This window comes from Euprymna scolopes, chromosome 10, assembly GCF_053919585.1.
Source record: "Euprymna scolopes isolate OS-2025 chromosome 10, ASM5391958v1, whole genome shotgun sequence".
Taxonomy (NCBI): domain Eukaryota; kingdom Metazoa; phylum Mollusca; class Cephalopoda; order Sepiida; family Sepiolidae; genus Euprymna; species Euprymna scolopes.
Genome location: NC_136491.1, coordinates 52,873,324 through 52,900,441, shown reverse-complemented (window position 1 = coordinate 52,900,441; position 27,118 = coordinate 52,873,324). Strand labels below are relative to the sequence as shown.

The 27,118-nt window shown below is 33.7% G+C and overlaps 1 protein-coding gene and 1 pseudogene across 1 annotated transcript in view; both read left to right on the top strand.

Annotated features, from left to right (window-relative positions):
• LOC145285994 (uncharacterized) overlaps nt 1–26,696 on the top strand; it is a 1,089,650-nt gene extending 1,062,954 nt beyond the window's left edge. Inside the window, exon 4 of the mRNA XM_080134585.1 lies at nt 21,850–26,696. Coding sequence (XP_079990711.1) covers nt 21,850–22,014 — 165 coding nt within the window. The 3' untranslated portion in view covers nt 22,015–26,696. The remainder of the gene's footprint in view (nt 1–21,849) is intronic.
• LOC145286645 (U2 spliceosomal RNA) lies at nt 17,670–17,828 on the top strand (annotated as a pseudogene).
• Nucleotides 26,697–27,118: the final 422 nt, after the last annotated feature.

Below are 27,118 nucleotides of genomic sequence, written 5' to 3'. Positions count from 1 at the left end.
TCTCTAAGATCTGCATTCTGAACCCTCTTCCTTATGATCGGGAAGAAATTGGAGAGTGTGCGGAAGACGCCCATCCTGATGATAATGTTTTTGAACTTCTCTTGTTTCCAGAGAACCTCAACCGTTTTGGCATAGTGTTTGATCAAACACGCACACAATCTTGTTAAGCTGTAAGTAATGTATGGTGGCATGTGTTTGCTACAAGACTTCATTAACGGTGGACATTTCTGTTGTGGGAGCATTAATAGCACGCAAGTAGTTTATAGTGTCCTGGACAACTACAATTTCTCTGCGGATTTTGATGTTGACCGTAGTCCAAGTGGGGATTATCTGGTCCTCATAGTCTGACATTCGAGTAAGAAACCAGATATAGTTCTTGGTCTTTGAATCCTGGACCTCTTTGGTACTGTTGACGCAGTCTCAATCCTGGGTGGCCCTGCTCGCCGCCCAACATTGTATATTAGCAGCATTGATGCGGTCGGAGTGATGCTTCTTGAACTTGGTAATCTCTTGCAGGAACCTCTCTAGCACAGAGTCGGTAATATTGGACTGGACAGCAATGCCATTGACTATGTGAGAAGTACCTGCTCCACTTAGTGTCCCTTCAAGTTTATCGATGGCATCCAATCCCAGGGTTGTGAACACACTTAGTGTAGATGTTTGCTGGCCGTAGAATGTCATCCTTTGAGCATCCCAACATCTGGATTTAAAGAGCTGTATCGATCTTCTCCCCATATTGAGTAGGACACACATTGGCCAAGACGATTCAAAGTTCGGATCAGTTCTGTGTTTCCTGTCAAATACTTTACAGCATAGGGCAGCAATACGTGCTTGGGTCGCTTTGTCTTGTCACTGGTATCAGCAAAGACCAAGTCACTGCCGAAGTATATTGAAAGATTTTGAACTCTTATAGAGGGAGTGTGACATTCATACTCTCCTCTCGGCAAAGGGTGCAGGAATTGATGCAAGAGTTATATTTTGATCTGTATCGGGAGGGCATGGCTGAGTCAAAGATTGCTATTGATATCATGCCTCATCTGCACTCTCGCTTTGGTTACGACATTTTCAAAGTTAGCTGCTCTTGCTTCTTGCGGATTTTTTGTCATTTTGTGTACTTTCCTGGCAGACCTGTCCATCTGAGACAAAGTGTAGTGATTCCTTAAACTCGGTTTCAAGATTTCGGCGAACATTTTTCTTCGTCAATGGTTTCAGTTGCATAATACCACGGGGCACCATGGATCTCTCAAGCCTAGATGTGAGGTTTATCATAGACAGTACCTCTGGGTTGAGGAAGAATTCAGTCCCTATATGCAAGAAGAGTTCCTGGAGGGCTTCTACATCTGCGTCCTCGTTGCGTGCTCCTTCACTTTCTTCCTCTCTACGGCAACAAGGTCTCTGCCATGTCCATGGACCAGACGTTGGCATTTGGTTGACAGTCCGGTACATATAATGTTACCCACTTTTTTAACCCTGTCTAGGAGTGAATGACTAGTACTGATGACCATTTCTTCAACCTATTGGGGAATGAAAACATTGAAACTGCTTAAAACAGAAGTCCTTCATTCCATCTGGACCATGTGCTTTCCAGTTTGTCATAATTCGAATGCCAGTCGTTATGTCGTCAAGGGTTGTCTATTCGATGCATTCCTGAGAACATTGCTCTGACATCTCCCAACCAGCTAAAGTTATCATTGTGTCGATTTTCAACAGACCAAGTCCCACTTCCAAACTCCCTGGCCTCGTTTGTATTTGATGTATTGCTACTTCCGACCATCCTTTATGTCACTAAATTTCTTATACAGCTGAGTTTTGGTTGTCCCGGAAGATGATCCTCTGTTTAAGAGCAACACCTTTCCAAAACAAAGTTCATAATTTTCACTCCACCGGCAAGGACCTTCTTGTTCAACATTGCTAGAACTATTGTTGACTCCTTTTCTGTTGAACTCTACGTCCTTTCAACTTTGTTCTCATCTTTCTGTCCTAATTCATCTCCTTTCATTATTTCTTCAATTCTACAAAATGATTTTCCGTCACTGTTTTATTATTCCATTAAGTTGCGTCTGCCATTATGGTTTTCTGTGTTTCCCCCCCTATTTTCTTCACATCCAGCCAGGTCTATACGCAACAATGTACGAACCCGCGTACTGAAACCTATTAAGTTTAATATTAGATATATTCTCGCTAACGTTGTTGTAAATAATGCCTTGGACTATCTTCATCTCGCCTCTAATGTTTCGCCTATAAATACACATCATGTTTGAAATGTTTATGATATCGCTACCAAGGGAAATCTTAACTTCTGAAGTACTTCTTTCTCAACCAAATTAAAGATTGAACTGCATTATCACTTATCCATATAGGACGGCTTTATGTTGCTTCAGGATCATTGATATCGTCTGTTTCAAATTCCACAAACGTCTCAACGTCACTTCCCTTAACCAAAGCATCCCATTCAATCCCAGACATGTGAATCATACGATAACCTCCATTTCCCTTTCTGCACGTCTACACCCCTAATACTCTCATCAAATTTACTTGCGTCAACTTAAGCTTCACTATTCATTTAATGTTTAACTTCCTTGCAATCTCATCTCTAGCCATCGTTGTCAGTAGGTTATTATATTTAATATGTTTGGCCTCTGTCAACAAAATCGCCATACTCCCAGCACTTCTTCCTCTAGATTCATGCTCCTCCTTCACTTTTCAGACACCTGATTTGGTACCTCTACTTCTCACAAAACATTTTTGTAGCAATCTTCTTTTCACATCTGTTTACATTTATTTTACTTCCCTGTTTTCACTCTATTCATTTGTTATAACCCTCGTTGCCAATCCTCACTACCCCCACAGTAACCAACATCCTCAGAATTTAAAACAGGCATCTGCCGCATGTGAAGCGACAAGATGTTATAGCACCATTCACGTCATTATCTGCAATACTTTGATTAGACATTCCGCAATAAACGACGTAGAAGATCCAATTTACGTAATAAGATTGTTCAGTTTGACCAAACCAGGTAGTAAATAAAATTACAATTTAGATTGTAACAAGGAGTAAATCTCTAGTGGGTTAAATTTTGTGATTGTTATCGTAATTTATAGTGTGAGCGAAAAGAAAAATATGAGTTACGTTAACGATTTAGAAAGAATCAGAAAATTATAGCCGCAACTTAAAATCCTATTAAGCAGACGTTTCGCTATTTTCTCCCTCAGACTGAGATCAAGGAGTTAACAGTACCTGTAAAGCGAAATGCAATAAGCGAATGTCGACATTGTACTTCAATAATTTGTTATAAAAACAGTTTGGTTACGATTTCTTTCCTATTTGCTGCAAAATCCTTTTAATTTTTTGGAACACACCACAGTATTTATTTCTTAGATATTTTTAGACATAACTTGATTCTTAAAAATGAGGTTTATACATTTAGGTGTAATTTAAAATATGATCTGAAAGGTAAGGTTTGCTCATTTTCGAACAATGCTCTTCAATTTTGTTTTACATATAAAATACTTCCCATCATCAGAGTTTTGTATTTTATAAGAAGTTTATATCCTGTGTTCAATAAAATCGATATAGTAATCCAAAGATTAAAAATTAAATACACATTTCTGACTGTCGTGAATAATCCCTCGAAAAATGTAAACTTGAGTGATTATGTTCTGCAAAATTCACACGGTGACAATACCTCTCTACACACTCTTAGGTCGCATACATTATAATGCTGAGTGTTTAGCAAGGGGGCGGACATGAATTATTTTTTTAAACTATCAGTATGACTCGGTAATCACAGCTGGTTGCCGGTCTATTAAATGATATTTTAATGCCCTCGTTGAATAAAAAATAGATGCATAAAACACAACATATTTAAAATAACAAAGTTTTAAGATTCAAGTTTGTACGGTCGAAGTGAAACTTTTTTCTGTGGTAATAGCAAAGTGTTTACGACTATTTAATCAGAATACAATTTATGAACTTTTATCATGGTACAAGTTGATAAGTATGTCACCAGGATTGGTTTTCTTTACTAAAAATTAGTTGTAGTTATCACGATATTTTAAAGCGTAAGTGAAGAATATTTGTCATATAGAGCTTACCCACATAGGCATAGACACACAAACAGATATATGCATATATGGGTGGGTTTGTCTCTGAACAGTTGTGTGTTGTCATCAAGTTATATTTTATCATCATAGTGAATGACTTTGGAGAAAGCAATGGAAAAAGGTATAGACATTCGTAAATATAATGACTAGAAAGGTATCACCCGGGTTAATATACAACACATAGAAGAATTTAAGTTGTGTTTTAAGACACCTGCTACACTTAGGATATTGGGTACTTTTTAATACCTATATATTACTTTCTATCGCGGACCATTTTCTAGTTCTCGCATAAACTTGACACTATTTGTTTTTCGAATTGAATAAATTTATTAAAATAAGTCAAATCATAAAGATATAACTTCCTTTTTGCATTTTGCGCATTTTTCCTGTTTGCGTTTTACATTAACATCAGTAACGTGACACATCGGGGGCGCATGACGTCTAGTTTTCGTAAAGGACATGTATATGTCAATATAATCTCCACAAAATAAAGGTGCCTTTAACGGAAAAATAAAAACATGACGTAAAGTGCATAATCGTGCGCGAACATTGGTGTTGATATACTATTTTATTTTTGTTTTTGTAGTTGTTGCTTTTTTATTAAGGGTTATTTCTGCCTTTTAAGAATCAGGTCGAATTTAGCTTTTTTTCTGACGGTTAAATTGGGATATTAGTTTTTCGTTACAGTAAAAAAAAAATTAAGATACTCTTAACATCAACACAGACATGAGTTAACGTTGATTAAATGATGACTTAATCTAGAATAATTTCTCATACCGATCTAGCAAGTAACAACTTGAGAAAACATGTTTATAAGTTTTCAGTTAAAAGAATATTTTCACTTAATGAATGTAACTTCAATGAAACGTTGCTTTGATCTAGAAAACCTTCGGCTAACATCAACATTTGTGGTGACTTCAATGTCCACAATGTGGAATGGCTGACCTACTCGAACAAGAATAAAGAGGAGAGGTTCTGTCATGATTTCGCGATTGCCTATAACCTCACCCAGATTGGTTATTAACCCACCTGTGTAGCCGATACTTCCGGTCAGTACGCTAGCCTTCTAGAGCTTTTCCTCACAACTTCCCCTGAGCTATGTTCATGTTCCGTTCTGTCCCCTCTGTGATCTTCCGACCACTCGGTTGTATCAGTTAAGATAAAAACGAAATGCAATAAGTCTGAAGATGTACCTCTCCACCGTACTGTATATCGATACTCTACAGCTGACTGGGATAGCTTCCGTACATTTATATATGATCTACCCCTACATTCCATGTTTAAAAAGGATGTGTCCTCCATAGTATCAGACCGGACTGAATCGTTAATTGTAGGCGTAGACCGATTCACACCATCCAAAACATTCCAACAAAAACCTAACAGCCAGCCATGGGTCTCCCCAGAATGTGTTGCTGCCATCGTGCACAGTAATCACTTTTTCCATAGCTACCAACGTAATAGATGTACTGAGACGAAAGCTGTTTTCAGGATTGCCAATAACCACTGTAAGAGAGTAATAAAAAATGCAAGAGAGTTATTCCAAAGTAGTTGAGCAGCGGCTTGGTTCCCACCAGTGTTGGGAAATAGAAAACATGATACTGAACAGAAGCGGGCATTCTAGCCCAACCATCATCAATGAACCTGAGGTCATCTCGTCAGCATCAGACAAAGCCAAACTCTTTGCCAAGAATTTTGCAGCTAATTCTATCCTATGCGACGTATTTCCACCTATAACAGACAACACGCTATGCAACATACAAATAACTGTGCGTGAGGTCGCTAAGCTAATCAAGAACCTTGATTCAAGTAAAGCCACTGGCCCTGACGGCATTCCAATTATAGTGCTTAACAAGCTTCAACCAGAACTTTTCTTTATACTTACAAAACTGTTTAAGCGTTTCCCTAAAGAGAAGTGCTTCCCAGCACCCTGAAAAACCTCATCAGTGTGCCCTGTATTTAAGAACTCAGGTGATAAGTCGTCTCCTCTCAGTACAGACTAATAAGTCTCATGTGGGTCATGAGTAAGTTGCTGGAATCCATATTAAATAGAGAAGTAGTCAACCACCTCAGCAGAAATAACCTTCTTACTGACATGCAACATGTTTGACGTTCTGCCACGTCCACAGCAGATGTGCTAACGGTTATATCTCATTGGATTAGTGAATCTCTTGACAAAGGCGTCCTCTCTAGGGCAATTGCTCTTAACACATCAAAAGCCTTCGATAAAGTATATTATAAGAGCTTACTTCACAAGATTTCCAGCTACGGTATAACTGGAAATGTTTTCTCGATCATTAAACCATATCTCTTTAACAGGCTCATAAGAGTAGTGGTTGATGGGCAGAAATCAGAGGCCCTCAGTATTAATGCTGGAGTCCCTCATGAGACCATCTTGTGCCCAACTCTCTTCTTGATCTACATCAATGATTTCCCAAAACACATACTTAAATCATTCGTTGACATATATGCTGATGACAGGACCATCTATGGCAACTCAACACAGGCCGTAAATCATAAAGGTCTCTCTGATTATCTCTCCTCTGATCTCGAGCGTGTGGTACAGTGGTGGAAGTGGTGGCTGGTTACTTTTAATGCATCTAAAACTTAGCTCCTATCTTTACATCATCAACGCTTTGATCCCTATATGACATCAATTGAAATGGATGGCTCTCGACTAGGGGAAGCTCCATGTTTTGATAAGCTTTTGGGGTTGACCTTTACTCCTGACCTGAAATGGAACACGTACATCAAGTCTCTTGCCAAGATCGCTGGAAAATTGGTAGGATCCATCTACCGCTCCAGAAGATATCTAACTGCTGATGCAATTCTCTATCTATATAAAAGCCATGTCTGTCCAAGTATGGAGCACGATTGCCATATATGGGCAGGAGCTGCTAAAAACACTATATCCTTTTTTGACAGAGTGCAAAATACGCTTCATAGCTTAGTGGTGAATGCCCTTTTCTCTTCCCTCCAACCTTTCTCCCAAAGGAGAGACACTTGCGAGCCTGTCTTTGTTTTATCGTTATTTCCATGGCAAGTGCTCGTCTGAGCTCCAATATCTGGTCCCCCCTCGCCAATTATTCACGATAAACACCCGTCTAGCTAAAACACTGGCAAAATTTTTCTCCACACTTTATCTGTGCTAAAACCAAAACGTAGATTCCATGAACAAAGCTTCTTTCTTAGAAGTGCATGCATGTGGAACTCTGTTCCGTCTGCCTTTTTCCCACCTGACTACAACCTAGATGTCTTCAAGTCCAACAGAAACAAATTCCTGATGAACCGCCACTTTAAGTACAACACTTTATCAAATCTCAACACAAACATACTGTACACGCAATAACCCTTTTCCCCGAGTGGCTTTCGGGTTTTGATAAATGGTTGCCACCTTGTAAAAAAGGGTATTATTGTTTGCTTTATTTAGACATATAAACTATCTAAAAGTTAAGATTGAGTATTTACGGAAATGTAGCCAGTGTTTCTATAAGTTGCACAAAGTATAACTATGAACAGCTTTGTTTATGTTTTAATGTTTTACGAAAGTTTATCTTTCTCATTTTAAATTGGAATCACGGATGTAAACACCTAATCAAGACGAATCTTAATGTATCACAAACCTATTTAACGTTTACTGTTTTTATTTTCTTAAAATTAAGTAAATATTTCGGTTCAAATTCTGTAGAATCACGTGGGAGGGTTTCTTAACTCTGCTATATTGTAATGCAATAGTATAATAAACGAAAGATACGGTAAACATTTTAAATCTTATTTAAAAAAAACACCGTTCGCAAACTGCAGAATTACTAATCGGATAAAATACGAACATGCAATCGCCCTAAACACGAAAAAGCTGTATTTTAAAAGAATAGCAGTAGAGTATACTATTATTTATGTGGAGGTTTTTTTTAAAGCAGAAATAAATATGCATTGAATGAAAAAGAAATTGCCACTAAAAATTAACAATTAAATAAAATCACACTTACATGAAATAAATTTAGGTATTTCTGGCGGGGTCAGCACGATTTATTAACTGCAAATTTCATTAACAAGTGAACACATTTTTTATTTTTAAAAAGTATTTCATAGATTTTATAGACTTAAAAGCGATAAAAAATAAATCAAAACAACTGCATCAGACAGGATCGAATCTTATCTATTATATTTTACAGTGTAAAACACTGGAATTTAGCTTATTTACAGGAATGGGAACTAATAATCCACGCATGCGCAGATATTAGTCTCGTTCATATAGAAAGAAACCTGACCAATCAGATATTTTGGCAATTCTAGATGAATGAATAAAGTATTTTTAATTTTAATTTTACATATAAATTGTCCGAGAGATTGTTAATTCAGAAAATGTAAATTTTATTGGTCGTTGATTTGTTTAGAGATGAGAAGCTGTAAAATTCGAGGTATGCGTAAATAACAGTATAATTCATATAGAAATGAGTAAATCTGACCCTCCTTCGGATCAGAATTTGCGGCACTTCTAGACGAAGTGGTACACTATATATTTTTTTTCAATTTTACATATTTATTGTTCGAGGGATTGTTGATTCGGAAAAAAAATTAAAAACTTCATTAGTCGTTGATTTGTTATTTTGAACTTTAAGACGGACATACTAAGCTATATACATACATACGTACACACTAACAAATATATTTCCTATACATAATCAAAATACATTAAAATAGATTATCAAATATATATATTTTTTTAAAAACCAATAATATAATTATCGACAGAAAAGATCTGTATAATGGATGATTAAATGTAATCGAGCCTTTTCTGAATGTGAGATCTGTTATGTTTTTCGGATCTCTTCCGATTCGGAGAAGTCAATTGCTTCCTGTATCGTTTTGTATATGTAATACGCTGAGGAGAGATTTTACTGAAGAGTCATCGCGATAAAAACAATTTTACGTATATATATATATATATATATATATATATATATATATATATATATATATATATATATATATATATACATCATTTTCAGATTGATTTAATTTCTGTTACAAATTAAGGAAAAAAACTTTCAGTTTTAGCGATTAACAAAGATGGCCGTCCAACAAGTATGTACTAGGATTGAACAGCGATAAGTTATTACGTCTGTAGTTGCTGAAGGATGCAAACCAGTTGAAATTCAAGGAGAATATCAACTGTGTAATGTGTCATTTGTTTTAGTCGATAATATATCTACAAATTCTTTAAAGAGCAGTGTTGTGGACAGGCATGGAAGGCCTAAAGAAGTAAGGCCTCCTGAGGTGATCACATCAGCCAACCACCTCATTCAATCTGATAGAAGAAGAAATATGGATGAGACTGTATAGGTGCATGTGGGTCAGCACACAAATTGTTCATGGTGGTCTTGGCTACTCTAAGGTAGCCGGTATATATATATATATATATATATATATATATATATATATATATATATATATATATATATATATATATATACTTGTAGTAAATTGAATATTGGCATACTCATATCTTTTTGTATGCCATGAAACATGGAACTTTGCGGGCTTTTTGCGTATTATAATACTGTTCTATATTTAAAAGTTTATTATCATTGGTGAAGGAGAACGTGTATTTTAAATCCAATTAAATATGCAAAAAATTTGTCCATATATATATATATATATATATGGTAAAGCTAGTAATTAGTAAAAACCTGAAGAGAATGCTGAACACTATTGCAGAGCAAATATGTGTTATATTTTTATTACCGTTTTATCTGTTCAGTTACATATGTTTCGGATGTTGGACCATGTTTACGATCCAACAGCCTCATCAGACCTTACAGAAATGGTTGTTAATATTGGGAAGAAGTGTTTTAGAAGAAATACGAGAAGAAAAAAAGGGGTAGGAGATAATAAGGGGGGAAGGGAGACGGGTGTCGAGAATATTTCAGTTTTAAAGGTTAAAATACATTAGATTATACTGCGTGTGGGGGTAGCAGATTTATGTAGGCGTGGGTGGAGATATATGGATATAGGGAGGTGGAGGTGGAGAGAGGATATAAACAAAAAAAGAGAGGGGTTAAGAAGAGGAGGGGGAAGGAGAGAAAGAGAGGGAGAAAGAGAAAGGGTTTTGTAGATGTCGTGTGTTTGACAAGTACAAGGTTCCATTTAAAATTTTCGTAATCGCTATAATCGACTTGTTCATAATAGTTGACAATGATTTTTTTAGGTAGTTAAGATTAATACATACGCTAACGCACGCGCAAATACGCATACATACATACACATACATATGTACATTTCTACACATCCATATACGGACACATACGCACATACACACATATATATATAAACAATGTATATGCAGACATGCCTGCATCTATATGCAGAGATAGACACATATACACAGCTCCTATACACATATACATATTCACATATATACATAAAAACATATATATGTATAGACACACACCGATATATATGCATATACGTGGAGATATAGATCTCCAGTAAGAAGTAGATGTACATATACCCACATACATACATATATACACACATGGACCCATATACACGTAAATAAAATTATACAGTATATAAAATTATATAAATATACATATTTATAAAAATATAAATATACAGACATATATATATATATATATACAGATACGTGTATATCTATACAAAGTAAATAAGTAACGTTAGGATAAATACATAATAATAAATAAGTAAATACATGGGTGTAGTTAATAATGCGAGGTTAGGTAGACACATCGATAAGTTCATATATATATTGGGTGGGCTCCTAACATGCTGCTTTAAGCAGTGGGTATTTTAACTTTATTTTCAGTGTTAAATGTATTGTCGATACACGCATATACATTCATACAAACACATACATGCATGTACACTCAGATATAGGTATACCTGTATACATACATTCAGCCATACATACCTATGGATACACACATATATACAGACATTAACACCCAGATGTACGCAAACAAATACATGTGCACATAGATATAGATACACCAATATACATTAATGTATATACAAACGATCCATGGGCACATACATTCATACACGCGCACATAGAAACATATACATAAACACAGATAAGGATATATATATAGAGACCCAATCATGCCCGAACATATATATATATATATATATATATATATATATATATATATATATATATATGAAGATACATGTACGGATCTCCAGTAAAATGTAGATGTACATACATATACACAAACATGTGCATGCACACACATGTACCCACATAAACGTAAATACAATCGTATAAATATACATATTCATGAAAGTATAAATATACACACATATATAGGCATATATATACATAGAGATGTGTATATTTATACTAAGTAATGAAAGTAAAGTTAGGGTAGATAAATAAATAAAAAATAAAGGATAAATAAATAAGCGAGTGTAGTTAATAATGCGAGGTTGGGTAGATGTATTGTAAGATGTGTTCAAAATACTTGTTGTTGGTTTAATATTTAGGGGTATGCATTGATTTGCTTTGCTTATTGGATAGGGATTAATTTATAGTGTCTAGGAAAAAATGAACAAGTCGACTTATAGCGACTAAAAAAATGAACAAGTCGACTTATAGCGACTACGAAAATTTTAAATGGAACCTTGTACTTGTCAAACACATGACACCTACAAAACCCTTCCTCTCTCTCCCTCTCTTTCTCTTTCTATCCATCTCTTTCTCTCTCTCCCTCTCTCTCTCATCTACTTCATATACCTAACTGAACAAGCAAAAACAATCAAAATTTAAAGCCTACAAATTGAAACTCCTCCCCCCACCTCTCCTTACCCCCTCTCTTTTTTTCTTTACCATCCTCTCTCCACCTTCACCTCCCTATACCATATATCTCCACCCACGCCTTCCTGAATCTGCTACTCCCCACACACAATATAATCTAATGTATTTTAACCTTCAAAACGTAAATATTCTCGATACCCGTCTCCCTCCCTCCTTATTATCTCCTAACCCTTTTTTTCTCGTATTTCTTCTAAAAAAAAACTTCTTCCAAATACTAACAACCATTTCTGTAAGGTCTGACGAGGCTGTTGGCCCAACATCCGAAACATATGTAACCACACAGATAAAACGGTAATACAAAAAATAATACACACACACACACACACACGCACACACACACACACATATATATATATATATATATATATATATATATATATATATATATATATATATTTAAAGTGATGGTTGTGTAGTTCCAACGAGAGAAAAAATGTATATTTAAAAGAGTGTAGCCATCAACAATTGTGGGTTTTTTAAAAAGGTTTTCATCATATTTTTATTTTAAAATATTTTTATAACGCGTTTCGAGCTTAGGGTGTGCTCTCTTCAGATATTTTTGTAAAAAGTTTTTCTTTAAAATGGGAGTTTGTAGAATTGCCTCCGCTGATATTAAATATGTTTTTCAGAGTGATGCGATGTGTGTGTTCAGTGTTCAGACATTCTGTCTCCAACTGTAAGTGTTCACAGTGTCCGGTCAAAGTTAGTTTCAAAGAGTGTTTTTTAGTCCATATGGTGAAGGTTTTTATGGCTTTTTTAGGGTTCTTTTTAAAGACTTTCTTTCCCCATGTATAGCATACACTCACACACAATCACATACGCATACATATACATTCATGTACATGTACACATGCACACGCACACGTACGCAGGCACACACACATACACCCACGTACATACATAGAAATATATGTAGGAGCATACATATATACACATATACATACCCACCTACAAACTCACACACGTACTCGCATACATCCACCGCTAACAATTATTTTATTTTTATTTTTTTTATTTATTTATTTTTTTCCAACCAAAACACGCATGTATATATGGGCTTAATCATTCAGACATACGTACACGCACCCACACACATACAATTAAGATGGAGAATAGGTAGAAGATATATATACACACACATACACGCACATACACACATATATGTGTGGGTGTGTGTGTGTGCGTGTCACCTTATCAGCTCGGAATAAATTGTTCGAATCATGAAGTAATACATTCGCAAAAACGCCCTCTCTCTATTTCTCTCTTTCTTACTCTCTCTATTTCAAGGTTACACTCTTCCTCTTTGTCTTACTTTTTCGTGCCCAGTTATGGATTAAGTAGCATTTTTTTAAACATTGTCTCGCGTTTATAATTGATATAAAATAATCTAGTTATTACTTTTTGCTTTATTTCTTTTGTGTAGTTATAACAGATAATACAAAGTGAGGAGGAGGTGATGCATAAAATGTGACAGAATCGATAGATGCAGACGACGTATAGAACAAGCATGTAGCTTTAAAATATACAGCAGAATAGGGTAAAAGGGATGGCTAAGTTTATGAGTTATTTTAACTATTGTAATGAAATGTTTGCCAAATAAAACTGAAACCGAGGAATATGAAATATTTAACGTATTATTTATGTGGGTAAAATACCGTAGACAATTCCCTTGTGGAAGTAAAAGTTAACACAGCTTCTATACAGTAAATAGTTACTCTTTTGTGATAGAAAAAGTCATATATTTTACTTCGTGTCAGTTTTCCACGGGATATATATATATATATATATATATATATATATATATATATATATATATATATATATATATATGGGGGTATATAAGCGTGTGTGTGGAGTTGTATTATAGATGTGTTGCTTGCATGTGTTGATGTTTGCGCGTGTAAACATGACGGGTGGAAATTATTGATTATCGGATTATCATATAGGATCGTGGTGCAACTCTTCGATTTCATATAATCTGTAGGAAAGAGATTTGGAGAATCGACATGGTTTAATCGAACTTCAAGTTGTTTAATATTTTTATTTCATTTGATAAGCACTTGTTTTTTTTTTATTTGCCCTATGAGCGCATGTGTATGCAAGCGCACGTATATACAGTCTATCTAAAATCAGTTATATCGCCGTATCTTTCTCAAACTTCACTATTGAAATAAACATCGTTATCGAGATTTCTAAAACCCCTCAGATATTAATAAAAAAAATCCATTGGCATTAAATAAAACTTGTAGCGCACGATAGATATTGCGTAGAGCTAAACTGACAGTAATCTGTCGAGATGGCATTCTCTTCCTTATCTTTTAGTACTTTCTGTTACTGCAACAGCCCTTTACCATCAATTTTCCCCTAAAACTTGTCCATGAATTACTCCGGAGACTAAGTAGCAATATTCTACTTTACATTTTAATTTATATCCCGGCTCCCCCAATCGACTTCTGAATGTCACGTTTTTCTCTTGTCACTTCACTCTCACTGAACCTTGATGAGGGTTTTCTCTGACAACAATCGACGCTGGTAACATTACTTTTAGTTGAGATTACATGATTATTCTTCCTTTGGTAGTTTCAGTCCCCTTCGTTTATTTTATATTTTTAGTTGTGTTTACAGAATTCAACTACATAAGTGAATTGGTTTCCGGAATAAAGTATTTCAGCTAATTTCATGTACGGCACCACGGCTCCATTTAATTTCTTTTATCTTTTTGCAGTAAATTAATAATAATAATAATAATAATAATAATAATAATAATTATTATTATTATTATTATTATTATTATTATTATTATTATTATTATTATTATTATTATTATTATTGGCGGCTCACAATCAGTTTTTACACAGATTATCGAATATCTCATTGAATTCAGCATGTGGTGTTCCCTTGAAGCTGCGCGTCAAGTCTCCCCAGATTTACAGTACTCTCCACCTCTTTCGATAATATTTGCAAATACATTTACATTATCGCAACAGCTGCATGCCATTGATTTCCGTTGGCCGCGGCCATTGGTCTTTAGTGAAACTTCATTGGCAATAAGCCTCTCCAAGCTCACAGTTTTCTTCGCACTTATACAGCGGAACTCTGGTCCATGCTCAATCCTCAATCTTTCCTTCTTCCTTGACTCTACTTGGCTATTCGGTCTCCCTCTTTTTTTCGGGGGGGGGGGGGTGCAGGGATGTTGTAATGGGGTTGGTGGGGTTAGAGAACTTATAGGTATTCAGCTTCAATAACTTGGTTCCATGTAAGGCTCCATGTTTTATCTCTACAGCAGTTTGTTAGGACTGTGCTTGTGGTTCATGTGATAGTCTCCCATTCAAGTGTTTTCCTTAATATTTCAGCTGTTTTCATTATTGTTGTTCGTTGTATTTTTCCAGTCGTTCAATTGATTCCAATTTCTCCCATTCTTTTCCAAAGTTTTTTTCGGGATTGTTCCTAGTGCTCCTACTATAATAGTTTTTTTTATTTTATTTTATTCATCTTCCGTGTCCCTTTAAGCTCTCTGGCTAGGTATTTGTATTTGCTCCGTTTCTTCTTTTCTTTGACATTCACCCTGCAATTACCTGGAACAGCAGAATCTACGATTTAACAGGACTTTTCTTTCTTGTTAATTTTTACGACATCCGGTTTTCTTGGTTGGATGGGTTTATCAGTTTGTATGTCCATGTCCCATAGGATTTTGTGATTCTCCTTTTCAAGTACTGTTGCCACTTGCCTGTGCGTTCGGGATGAAGTTGTTTGCACAATTCCCCTCAATTGGTCATGTCTGTTATTGTATTCCTTCTGGGACACTTTGGTGCATTCACATACATGGTTTATGGCTTTGTCCACAGTGTCTGCATTTATTTTTTTTTTATCGATCCTTGATTTGATGTTGTTGGTTTCTATCGAGTTATCTTGTGCTGCGGTTATTAGGGACTGAAATTCTTGGCTCATGTGCGTTTTCGTGTCCATATCCAATTATTTATTTATTTTCATCTTGTCATCCTCATTAATTTTCCATGAAGTTGTTGTTCTTCCCATTTTTAATTTCTCATCTTATCATTAATCTCTCTGTTCTTTTTTTTCAATTTCTCTCGCTGCCATGATTATCTTTTCAGTGTTCTGCGTTATGTATTTTTCTAATTCTTTTTTGGGTGTGTCCAGCACATAGTCTTCTATAGAAACTAATCCTTTCTCTACTTTTTTCCTTTCACATAAGGTCGGCCAACAGTCTTTTGCATTGTGCATGGTCATAAGTTTCATTGTCTTCTGGTAGAGCTATCTCAGTGCTTCTTTAGACGGCCCTGAGTATCTTATTAGTGATACTGCCCATATATTTATAGCTTTTATTAGAGTTCTGCTATATAATTTAATTTCTATCCTATTCTTTCCTATTCTTTGTTTCATTTCTGTGGAGTTAATGGTGTCTGTTTCCAGAACGTCCAAGTATTTATAAGCGTCTTGTTTCCCTAAGACCCTAGTCTCTGTTTGGTTGGTAGTTCCATGCCTTCAGTTGTCTCCAGTTTTCCTTTCCTATAACTAATAGAGCGAAAATTTGCATACCAAACTCTATTTGGATATCCTGGTTGAAGATCCTCGTAGTATTTATTAGTGTCTCTATGTCCTTTCCAGTACTTGCAAAATGTATTTATGTCGTTCATGTACATAAGGTGATTCATTTTTTCCTTTGTATTAAAGAACTCGTGTCCAGCTTGGCACTTTCTCAGTATATTGTTCAGGGGGTATCATGTGAGTTATGAATAGCAATTGTGATAGTCAATCTATTTGGAAGGCGCTTTCTTGTATATTAATTTCTCTTATGTATTGTCCATCAGCTGTCTATTCCAGTCTCCATATTTTTATTGAATTTTCTATCACGGTGATGACCATCATTTGTATTTTATACATTTTCAAGCATTTTATTATCCATGTTTGGCTTTTATTTGCATTCAAATCACCCATTTTTTTTAGAAATGTTTTTTCAAGAATTGTTCATAAGTGTGGGTTTCAGTATCGATTATACATGAGGAAATCAAAGACATATATATATATATATATATATATATATATATATATATATATATTCTTTTCCTTCATAAGTTTTGCCTTCTGTTTCGATTCAAGCTTGTGTCTCAAGTTATATGACTATTATTTTTTTATTTTTTAAATTACAAATTTATAATTGATAAGAACAGAAGAACCGAAATAAAATTAATTCTATAATAATATATACGAAATCTTCATGAATTAAAATATCATATATAAGCGTATTTTACGACCGGGCTATGCTGGGTATCCCTGCTAGATCAGATAAATACTTTTGGATATTTATCAAAAGAGCTATGATTATATCAGGGCTTCTCAATTTACGCTTAACAATCAAAGAATGCCAACATTAATATATAGCATAGGAAAGAGTCCGCTGTTTAATATCCATAGGCCCCGCTAGTTATTATTATTATTATTATTATTATTATTACTACTACTACTACTACTACTACTATTATTATTATTACTATTATTATTACTGCGACTACTACTACTACTATTATTACTACTACTACTACGCTTATCGCTCTGTCCGTTATCATGTTGTGCATCCCTAAAAAAGGAAAGTGGAATATTCCAAATAAAACTTGTCACCCCTTAAAAGCAAAGTGGAATAGAATATTCCAAAATTCTAATAAAACTAAAAAAATGGTGGCGCTGTTGAGGAAAAGCTAATAATAATGATTTGTCTTTCTTTGCCTTTTGGCTAAGATCAAAGTGTAGTATCTGTTCTCCAGATGCTACATTTCAATTTCTTCTCTCTTAGTGGAGGAAAAATCTTTTGCGACTAAAGCAATTTTTTCTCCAGGTTAAAAACGACCCTGGTGTCTAAATCTGTCCCGTGGGAAGGCATTGTGAATAGGTGCTATGTTTAAAGTTTTAATATTACAAAAGTAACTGGGAAAAGTAATTTCTTGTTTAATTACAAAATGCCCTGTAAATGTCACTTCTAATTAATTATATGCCCTGGAGACTGCCCCTTCTTATTATTTTTTGTGTTGTTGTTTGTTTACTTGCCTCCCCACAAAGACAGAGTTGGACATGAGGTCGGTTAAAAATTTGGGGGAGGGGAACAAACTCCCCTAAAAGCGGTAATCTGATCAATAACAAAAATAAAAATTGTATCAGTAAAGAAGGATTTATCCTCCATTAACCAATACCAATCTTCAATTTGTCTATTAAAACAAAAACGAAATCTAAGATTTGTCATTTTTATTTTGTGTAGTTTACTGTTATGACACCCGGTGTTGTATAATTTTATCTGTTTTTACCTCCTGTTTGATGGGTGATTTTCAGTTTGTTTACGATCTCTGGTTTGTGTCAGTTCGTTTAGCTGACTGTTCAAAATGTTGCCTTTAACATTGGTGCATTAGCCCCACACACAATTGTGACTGTTTTGGTATTCTTTTCCTGCTATTTTTTTTTGTCTACACTTCCTTGTTATGTGGCTTACTATTCCGTTTTTTTTGTCTATAGAGTATACGTTTTCTCTATCCTGGGGGTTATCTCCTATTTGATTTAATGCACTTACTGCTCATAACATTGTTCTGTCCAGTTCTCTTACACAATTCCAATTGTCTGTCCAAGTGTCATTTTCTTAGATGTGTTTAATTGTTTTCGTGATTCATTCTTTTGAATCGACCATACAGATTTTCCGCTCCTTACTTTGTTATTGTTTTATCTTCTTCCTGTTTTCACTGCTTCCTGTATTCCTTATTCGACGATGTCTTTTGCCGCGGTGTTCTTTCATATGTGTTTTGAGTTATGCATTATCCAAGTGTTTTATTATTGTCTTTTACAATCTTCTATATATAAAGACCTTTTACTCCGGCGCCCCTTTACACTTAAATATAACCTGTATCATCTTTCATATGTTGTGTTCAAGACTTCAAAATGTGTCCTTGTTTCCGGTTATCAATGGTCCAACGTATCTTATTAATGAAACTAACCACGTGTCAATTAATGTAATTAAATATCCATTATATCGTTTTTGATGAATTCCCTTTTTTTTTTTTGTTTTTTTTTTTGTTTATTTTCAAATTTCCAGTTCATTTCTGTAGGAAATTGTGTTTCATTCGTTTTTGGTATGTGGATTGTATCACCTTTTAAAATCCATGCTAGTGTGGCATCTTCATCCCTCCATAGTCTGTTTAAGTAACTGCAAGAATGTGCATGCAATGATGTTAGTCGTTTAAGCCAGACATTGTCTATGCAAGGATTTTTGTAGTTCTGGAACCTATTTAGCTCTTGTTAACTTATTAGCTGTTATATTTGGCCCTGACATTTACGGTTTAAGTTTGTTGCTATGTTGAACATATTGTATCCATTGAGTATCTTCGTTTTCGAATAGACGCATCCGATTATCATCCAGCTCTTGAATTTTAGTCGGCTTATCTTCTATTATTGTGTCTCTTATTAAGCTAGGCAAGCATTTTTCTTAAACATTTACTTTCGTTTTTTCGCGGAATTCTTGCTTAATTTTCTCTGTTTGCCTTTTGCAAGTGCTGGGATCTGACCTTCGAGTTATATTTCTACGTTTCTTAGCTCATCTACTACTGCTCTATGTTTTCACTAAGCCTAAAGATTGCATTTCCAGCCGTTTCTGCACTATAGTAGTGAAAGATATATATATTTTTTTATTTGAGACAATTCTATTTTGCATATTGAAATTCTATTTCAGGCGTGTTTTTTTTTATTTGTGTTCTGTTTGCTTTAGACTGTGATGCTTTTGATTTTGGGAATTAAGGACCGTTTTTTTTTAACAATATAAAGCCCTGCAGCATGGGATATCTATTTTAGCTTCGAAAGGGATATATTATATGGCACATATCTCCGGGGAGTGACATTCATCCGTCTTATTGCTTCCCTTGTATTGTACATTTGGCAGCCTAGATCTCTTCCTCAATCCAATCCTTTTGGACATCTCAATGGTCTTACATATTTCTTATTTCATTGTCAACTGCTCATCATCCGGTAATTCTTGATGATGTATGTACAGGTGTTGTCAGTAATGTAATTGTGACTATTCAATAGGAAATGCAAATGTCCATGAGAGACTGTTATGGCTATTTAATTTGTCACCTGCTGGGGGTGAGAGATTAATAGGAGGTCCAACAAAGCCAATGCCAAAATGAGTCTTAATGGATCACAAAATGAATTATAGTGTTGGTCTTGATGTGCTTTTCATTTTGTATTTTTCTCAATGATAGGATTTTTTCATAGGGTTTTCATGTGGATATAGTATTTTCTATTGAAAGCTGCTACTTCTGTTTTTTTTTCTGTGTTCTACTTAAGCCCTCATTGAGCACCTTCAAGCTGTTGTTTCGCTATTTTTTTATTTAGTTTTTACGTGAAACATTTCCTTTTCATTGACAAAGTGGAAGAATATTTCCCTCTCTTGTTTGATTTTGTAAGACATATTTTGTTTTAGTATATTCCATAGCCAATACTAACGTGCGTTTCTCTTTCCTCTCCCGTCTAAACTTTTGTCTATTTATGGGCTTTTCTTCCTTTATCGAAACGTGACTTTCTGTCCCTTAAATGGCGACATTTTAAATGAAAGTGATCTGTTCGGCCGATATATATATATATATATATATATATATATATATATATATATATATATATATATATATATATATATACACTCCTATTTTAGAGATTAGAACTCCTAGTCTGGCAACCGCTGTTTTCTGTTTATCCTCGTGGAGTTCAGTATGTGTCATTTTCTCGTTTGGTATGTAATTTGCTATTTTTATCAAATTTTCAAACTTTGAGTAGTAGTAACAAAACAGTAACACCTTAGTTTTCAGCAACAATCTATGGCTGGGCTTTTAAGCCTCTTCATTTCCGATTTTTAACTGCTACAACTGCTTGAGCTAAAGGGCCAGGACCTCTAGTATCAAGGTCTGGTAGGTAACTATTGTTGGCCTCTGTCAGTGCCATAATGCCACGTTCAGAGTAAAGAAGGTTTACAACTTCCGCTTACATCTTCCCACCTGGTGTATACACGGGATGCTGGACATTTTTATCCCGGCTTGACAGTACGTAAATGTTCTTTTATTCATTTTTGTTCAAAATTCATCATTTGCCACCAGTTTTTATTTGGTATTAGAAGTTACCCTTTATGAATAAAGGAGGTATTCCTTTCGCAAATTGAGGGGAACTTACTGTATAGCTTAAGAAGAGAACGAACTGTGTTTTATTTCAATATTTGGTCAGGGTTTACTCCCTATAAGATATATCCTCATGTGAGGCCTCTGACAAACCCCTGTACAGTGAGACCAAAGGTCGGTGTCTAATATGCATTCAATTGCTCTCACTTAGCCATTCATTTTTCTTAACAACAACAATAACTACTACTAATACTACTACTACTAATAATAATAACAATAACAACAACATCAATAATAATAATAATAATAATAATAATAATAATATCTGGAAAAAATTTATAAATTATAACTGTACATTTATACCAAATACATGTGTCCTTTTTATAAAACGAATGTTTTTAGATGTTTTTAGTGTGACTTCTAATTCGGAAGTGGTGTTCTCTGTTAGCATCTTTTATTGCGGCAGAATTCTTCTTCTTCTTCTTCTTCTTATTATTATTATTATTATTATTATTATTATTATTATTATTATTATTATTATTACTACTACTACTGCTCTCCCCTCCTCCTCCTCATCCTCCTCCTCCTACTACTACTACTTAGGATTATCCGATGCATTTATTAGTCACGAAAACATTTGCAATATGCTTCTGGCCGCTAAGCAAACACATTGAGAATGCCCACTTTTTTACCGATGTACACATATCGTTATCGTGTCATGTTAAAATGACTTTACTTTTCTCTTTGCAGCCGAAAGAAAAGATCATCCCGGTGTGTTATGGACCGGGCCTTGAAGTGAGGAGCACCAACCAGTCCCCCGACTACACCCCACGTGCCTGTTGTGACGACGCAAAGTTTTCAGTGGTGGTAAACAAATGGTTTGCCGGAATGACGATCAGATGCGTTGCTAGGTAACGCCATCCCTCAACCTACCTACAACGTTTACGAATCAGTAATAAAAAGGAATATATATATTTATATATATATATATATATATATATATATATGTATATTTATAGGAGTATACATATAAATATATATATATATGTATATATATATACATGTATTAAATAAAGAAATAATTGCTGATGGGTACACAATTTAAATTTAGCTAATAAAATAAAAGCGGGTCCGATTAAGTAAAGTGTCTCCTGAGACGATGTCTCAACTGATATTCCTCGGAGAAAGAACATTTCAGCATTTCCACATTAATCAATAATATAAATAAATCAATAAATTAATTAATTAATTAATTAATTAATAATAATAATAATAATAATAATAATAATAATAATAATAATAATAATAATAATGTGATGATGATGTCCGTAAAAGATGTATAAATTATAACAAAGTATACTTATCCCAAATACAGACGGCCTCATTATAAAATGTTAATCCCTTAAAATATTTTCAATCTGAATTATTAGTATATGATGGATGATAATTAACATTACAATCAAGTTCCACATTATTCTCCAATAAATTAGGTGTGCTTAAAATCAACCGAAAAAACAGTGAATGTGGTATGTTCCTCACAATGACTGCGACAGGCAAACATGCTTTTACTCGAAAAGTCTATATGGAGTCTGCGTTTTTCGACAATTTAACAAAGACGAGTAATATGAAATCATATCTATAAAAAAATAGATATATTTGAAAATGTAATATAATAAAAAAGGAATAAAAATCTCACACTTTTTATTAGATATATATGTATGTGTGTGTATGTGTTTTTATACATATATAAGATTTGATAATATGTAAATCTGTTGAATAAAATCCAAAAGTTATATAGAATTTCAAATAATGTTATTTTTAATCACTGTTCACCATGTTCCCAACCAATTACCATAACAACAAAAAATAATAATTCTAATATGATTTTATGTTCGGGGATAACTTAAGTTCAGAAAAAAAAAAAATTAATAATGATGGCATATTTTCAAATCATTCGGAATGAATGGAAACAGTAAATGCTAACCAAATTTTACATCTACTTTAGTGGGGAATATTGAAAATGTATTTATTTAGTTTTAAGAGAAATTAACTTGGTTTCAAAATGTATAGAAGGTATAAAATTGATTCCAAAAATGTGTAATAGTTTTGGAAGCAATTAAAGTTGTTGTGCAGACATAAATATTTTTTTTCAAACTTTATATTTTTATCGAGTGTTTAATTTAATGATGTGTACAATTGTCGTACAGTTCTGAACCTCTGATTAATATTTGTTGAAAAGAGACAAATTACTCAAACAATCCCGCTTGTGTTAGCTATTTTTTTAAATAAGAAACACCCATCTGAATTATTGAAACAGATTAACCAAAAGTGCGTCCAGCTATGTCAAACTTGGTTTTGAAGAAACATGATATCTTCGGCCAGGCAAAATCGAACTGAAAACGATTCATTTAAAATTCGTGAAACAATAAATTAAGTCAGACAGATATGATGCTTACAAAATAATTGACTTTAAATAAACATAAAAAAAAACATGTCAATAAAATGCATCAGTTCTTCTCTCTAAAAAAATAGCAACAAAACACCTGAAAGATATATTTACCTACTTAAAAGCAAATATATTTAATCCCCCCATAATTGATGCTAATCAGGACTAAAAACATCTATACACGATTGCTATGGCGAACTATTTTGTTGCAAAAGAAATAAAACAGAAAAAATATATTAAAAAGAAAAATCACCACTTGTTTCTTCCGGACGCTGTAGATAAAAATATTAACAAAATGTTGTTTGAGGATAAACTTTACTAGAAAAGTAGTGTTTTTAAGCGAAGAAACGCCAAACAAAAACAGACAAAAATGTATACTTCCCGGAGGAAGGACTTTGGAATTTCAAATCAATAGTATCTGATTAAAGGTCGGTGCGTGCAGACCTTAAAAATAACCCAGAGAAACTGATCCGTGTTAGCAAAATTGTGTCCAGGAGATTTTAATGAGATCAAACAAAGAGGCGCAGTAAAAATAGAATTTATTGTAAACCATTACAAATTATAATAGAATTAAGTTTAAAACATTATATTTTTATAAAAATTATGCGTGATATATAATTAAAATAATCCGAATAATAACCAAATTAATTCTAGTCGCCAATGTGTAAATAACAAAACTAATAAAACGATACATGTGACCCCCCCCCACTCAAGTCTAGCCATGGATGAGTTAATAATATTAAATAGCATGCCTTCAATCCAACTGTGTTTGGAACAAATACACTTCATTTTGTATCTGACTTGTCTATTAAGTCTCGTTCAGGAGTTTTGGTTTCATCACCGTCCAATATTGGAGGGTCATTTTAGTCATTGTGTCATTTATATTAAGTGCGAACCTTTACAGTTATCCTTCAGGTAATTTATCTGTAAGATTATCTAGAGAAAAACAGTACTCAACCAATTTCTAAACTGAATAGAAGCATCACAGCGAAAAGTACGGCGGTGTTAAGAGAGGAGTACGCCAGTGTTATAGATCATTGTATATGTTGAATCCAAGTGTCATATTAATTGAACGACGACAAAACAAACGCTGCTGGATATTCATGTGCTCCACAAGTCCGATATAGACGCATGTTTATTTGTACAGAATATGTTTCATTGCATAAAATATGTACATGTTATTGATGGTACCTTAAATAGCGTTTTGAAGAATCATTCTGTTTGCCAATTGTTTTACATTGGACTAATATTAGAAGGGTTTAAGAATAAGTTTTCACTTAAAACACCTAGGATGTTCTGTTCTATATTCAAGTATAAAGCTAGTTACATTTGCCGTACATTAGAAAGTTCTATTGACTGAAATAAAGAACGTACGTTTTGTCTTTCGTTAACAACGACTGAGCAGCAGTTATTTGGTATTTCTCTTATGTTTATATACAATCCATATTTTTATTAAGATATTTAGTTGTTTATTTTTTTTTACAAAGATAAAATTAATAGTTCTCCAGTAAATAAAAATATCGGTGCTGACCGAACGTTTTTTTGAACGGAGGAAATACATTGACATCTAATAAATACTTCATTAATTTATTTAATAAGAGATCTCAGATGAGTCATTAGATCTGTCAGGTGTTGTTAAGGTCTGAGTGAGAGCAAACCTCCCCAGATTCATACCTTCCCTTCATCATTGCAATTAATTTTGGATCCATTGCATCAGCAGTTCACCAGCTGCGGTCGATGGTAATGATCTTGTGATTCTTATTCGAATCTACGTAAGAATAAACCTATACAGAATTCAATTTGTATCCGTAAACTTTTTAGCCAAGATATGTTTGATGTTATTCCTCCCCATATCTTATTTACTTGTCTCCTCGGTGGGCAGTAGTTGATACCACTCGATGTTGACTTTAATCTAGAGAATAGAAAGTCCCAGATTAAAATGTTTTATACGTGCTCCATATTAGTCCTCGTATCTTATTCTTCGTATATTCCACATTATTATTATTATTATTATTATTATTATTATTATTATTATTATTATTATTATTATTATTATTATTATTATTTTTAGTATTAGTATTAGTATTATTAGTATTATTATTATCAAAACATTGTGGAAATTCCACGGTGTTTTCGACATCAAGTCATACAATTTATTGTTAATCATAATAATTATTTTGAAATAACAAATACCAGTCTGGTGCAATGCTATTGAGAAAATGCATCTCCTCCGTTAAATACCTTGTCAATGTCAGTAAAATATCACGTAAATATAAAACGAATATATTATCTCTATGTATTTAAAATTAAAAAAATAATAATTATCTTAAAACAGTAGTCAACCTTCTATTATTGCACACATAATTGCGAGGTAAATATTATGTAAGCAAATAACACGAGTGGCGCCTTTAAGAAATGTTCACGGAATGGCATGATTTTATTCGGAAAAAATTATTTGAAAATAGGTAAAATCGCAAGATTAGCCTAAACGACATCAGATTAATTAGCAATCAGAAACAGACGTTCCAAATTATTTTAAGTGATATGAAAGATGATATCGTATGGAACAAAAATAGAGTCCGTTAGCATATATTAATATAAAGATAATTAATTGATTTTATCGTTATGCAATCACGAGCGATGCTTTGCCTTTCTCCTTAATTACACGTTTAAGGAGAAATTCCTCAGAAGACACTTGTGCTCACATGAATCGGTTTCTCTCGGGCATTTCCAAATAATTTGTTTTAATCTCAGATAAATGACCAAAAGTGAACGGAAGAATAATATGACATCATATATTCGTAGTACGGATTCGTCATAATTTTTTACAACATTTCAGGAAATCGCTTCGTCAAAAGCGGATCGGGAGTTAAATAACATTTTTCTACACAGGAAAACAACAACAAAAAGATGACTTAGACGACGATTAACATTTATGCTTATAATAACAAGAAAAATAAAGATCAATTATTATTTCGAAACGTTTTAACTCTCGAGTTGTCTAAAAGGTTTGAAAGTATATTTGTACAGCATAATTGAGCGAGTAGCTGTGCGCATGCGTGGGAAGGAGAAAAAACTTGAAAACAAAACGTGTGAAAAGTTAATAAGAATTTCATTAGAGATGAAAGCTAATAAATTATTGTTATCTGAATGAGTTGTCTGTGTTTTTCTTCTGAAATTACTGTTTTATGGTTATCATAATGAGTTTACTTTTTAAAAACGTGTATAAATTTAATTGTCCCTGACATTTTATGTTGATTTTGTATTTTCTTTGTATGCATATTATTATACGATTTGACTATTGAAACTTTATAATTTTTAGGTATAAAGTTTATCTTTATATGTTCAAGTGCATATTATGAAATTTTGGTAATTTAAACGTATTTGTTGCAATTTCATGATTTCTTCAATTTTTCATAAAATTAAAAAAAAAATATTTTAGTATTTTTTCGTTAAATTATTTTTGCCCTACAATACTTTGCCATTCAAACCCTTCTTTTCATTTAAATTAAATTACTTTCCAAAATAATTTTCTTTTAATTATTTACTTCTCTTCTACGGCTATTTTATTCG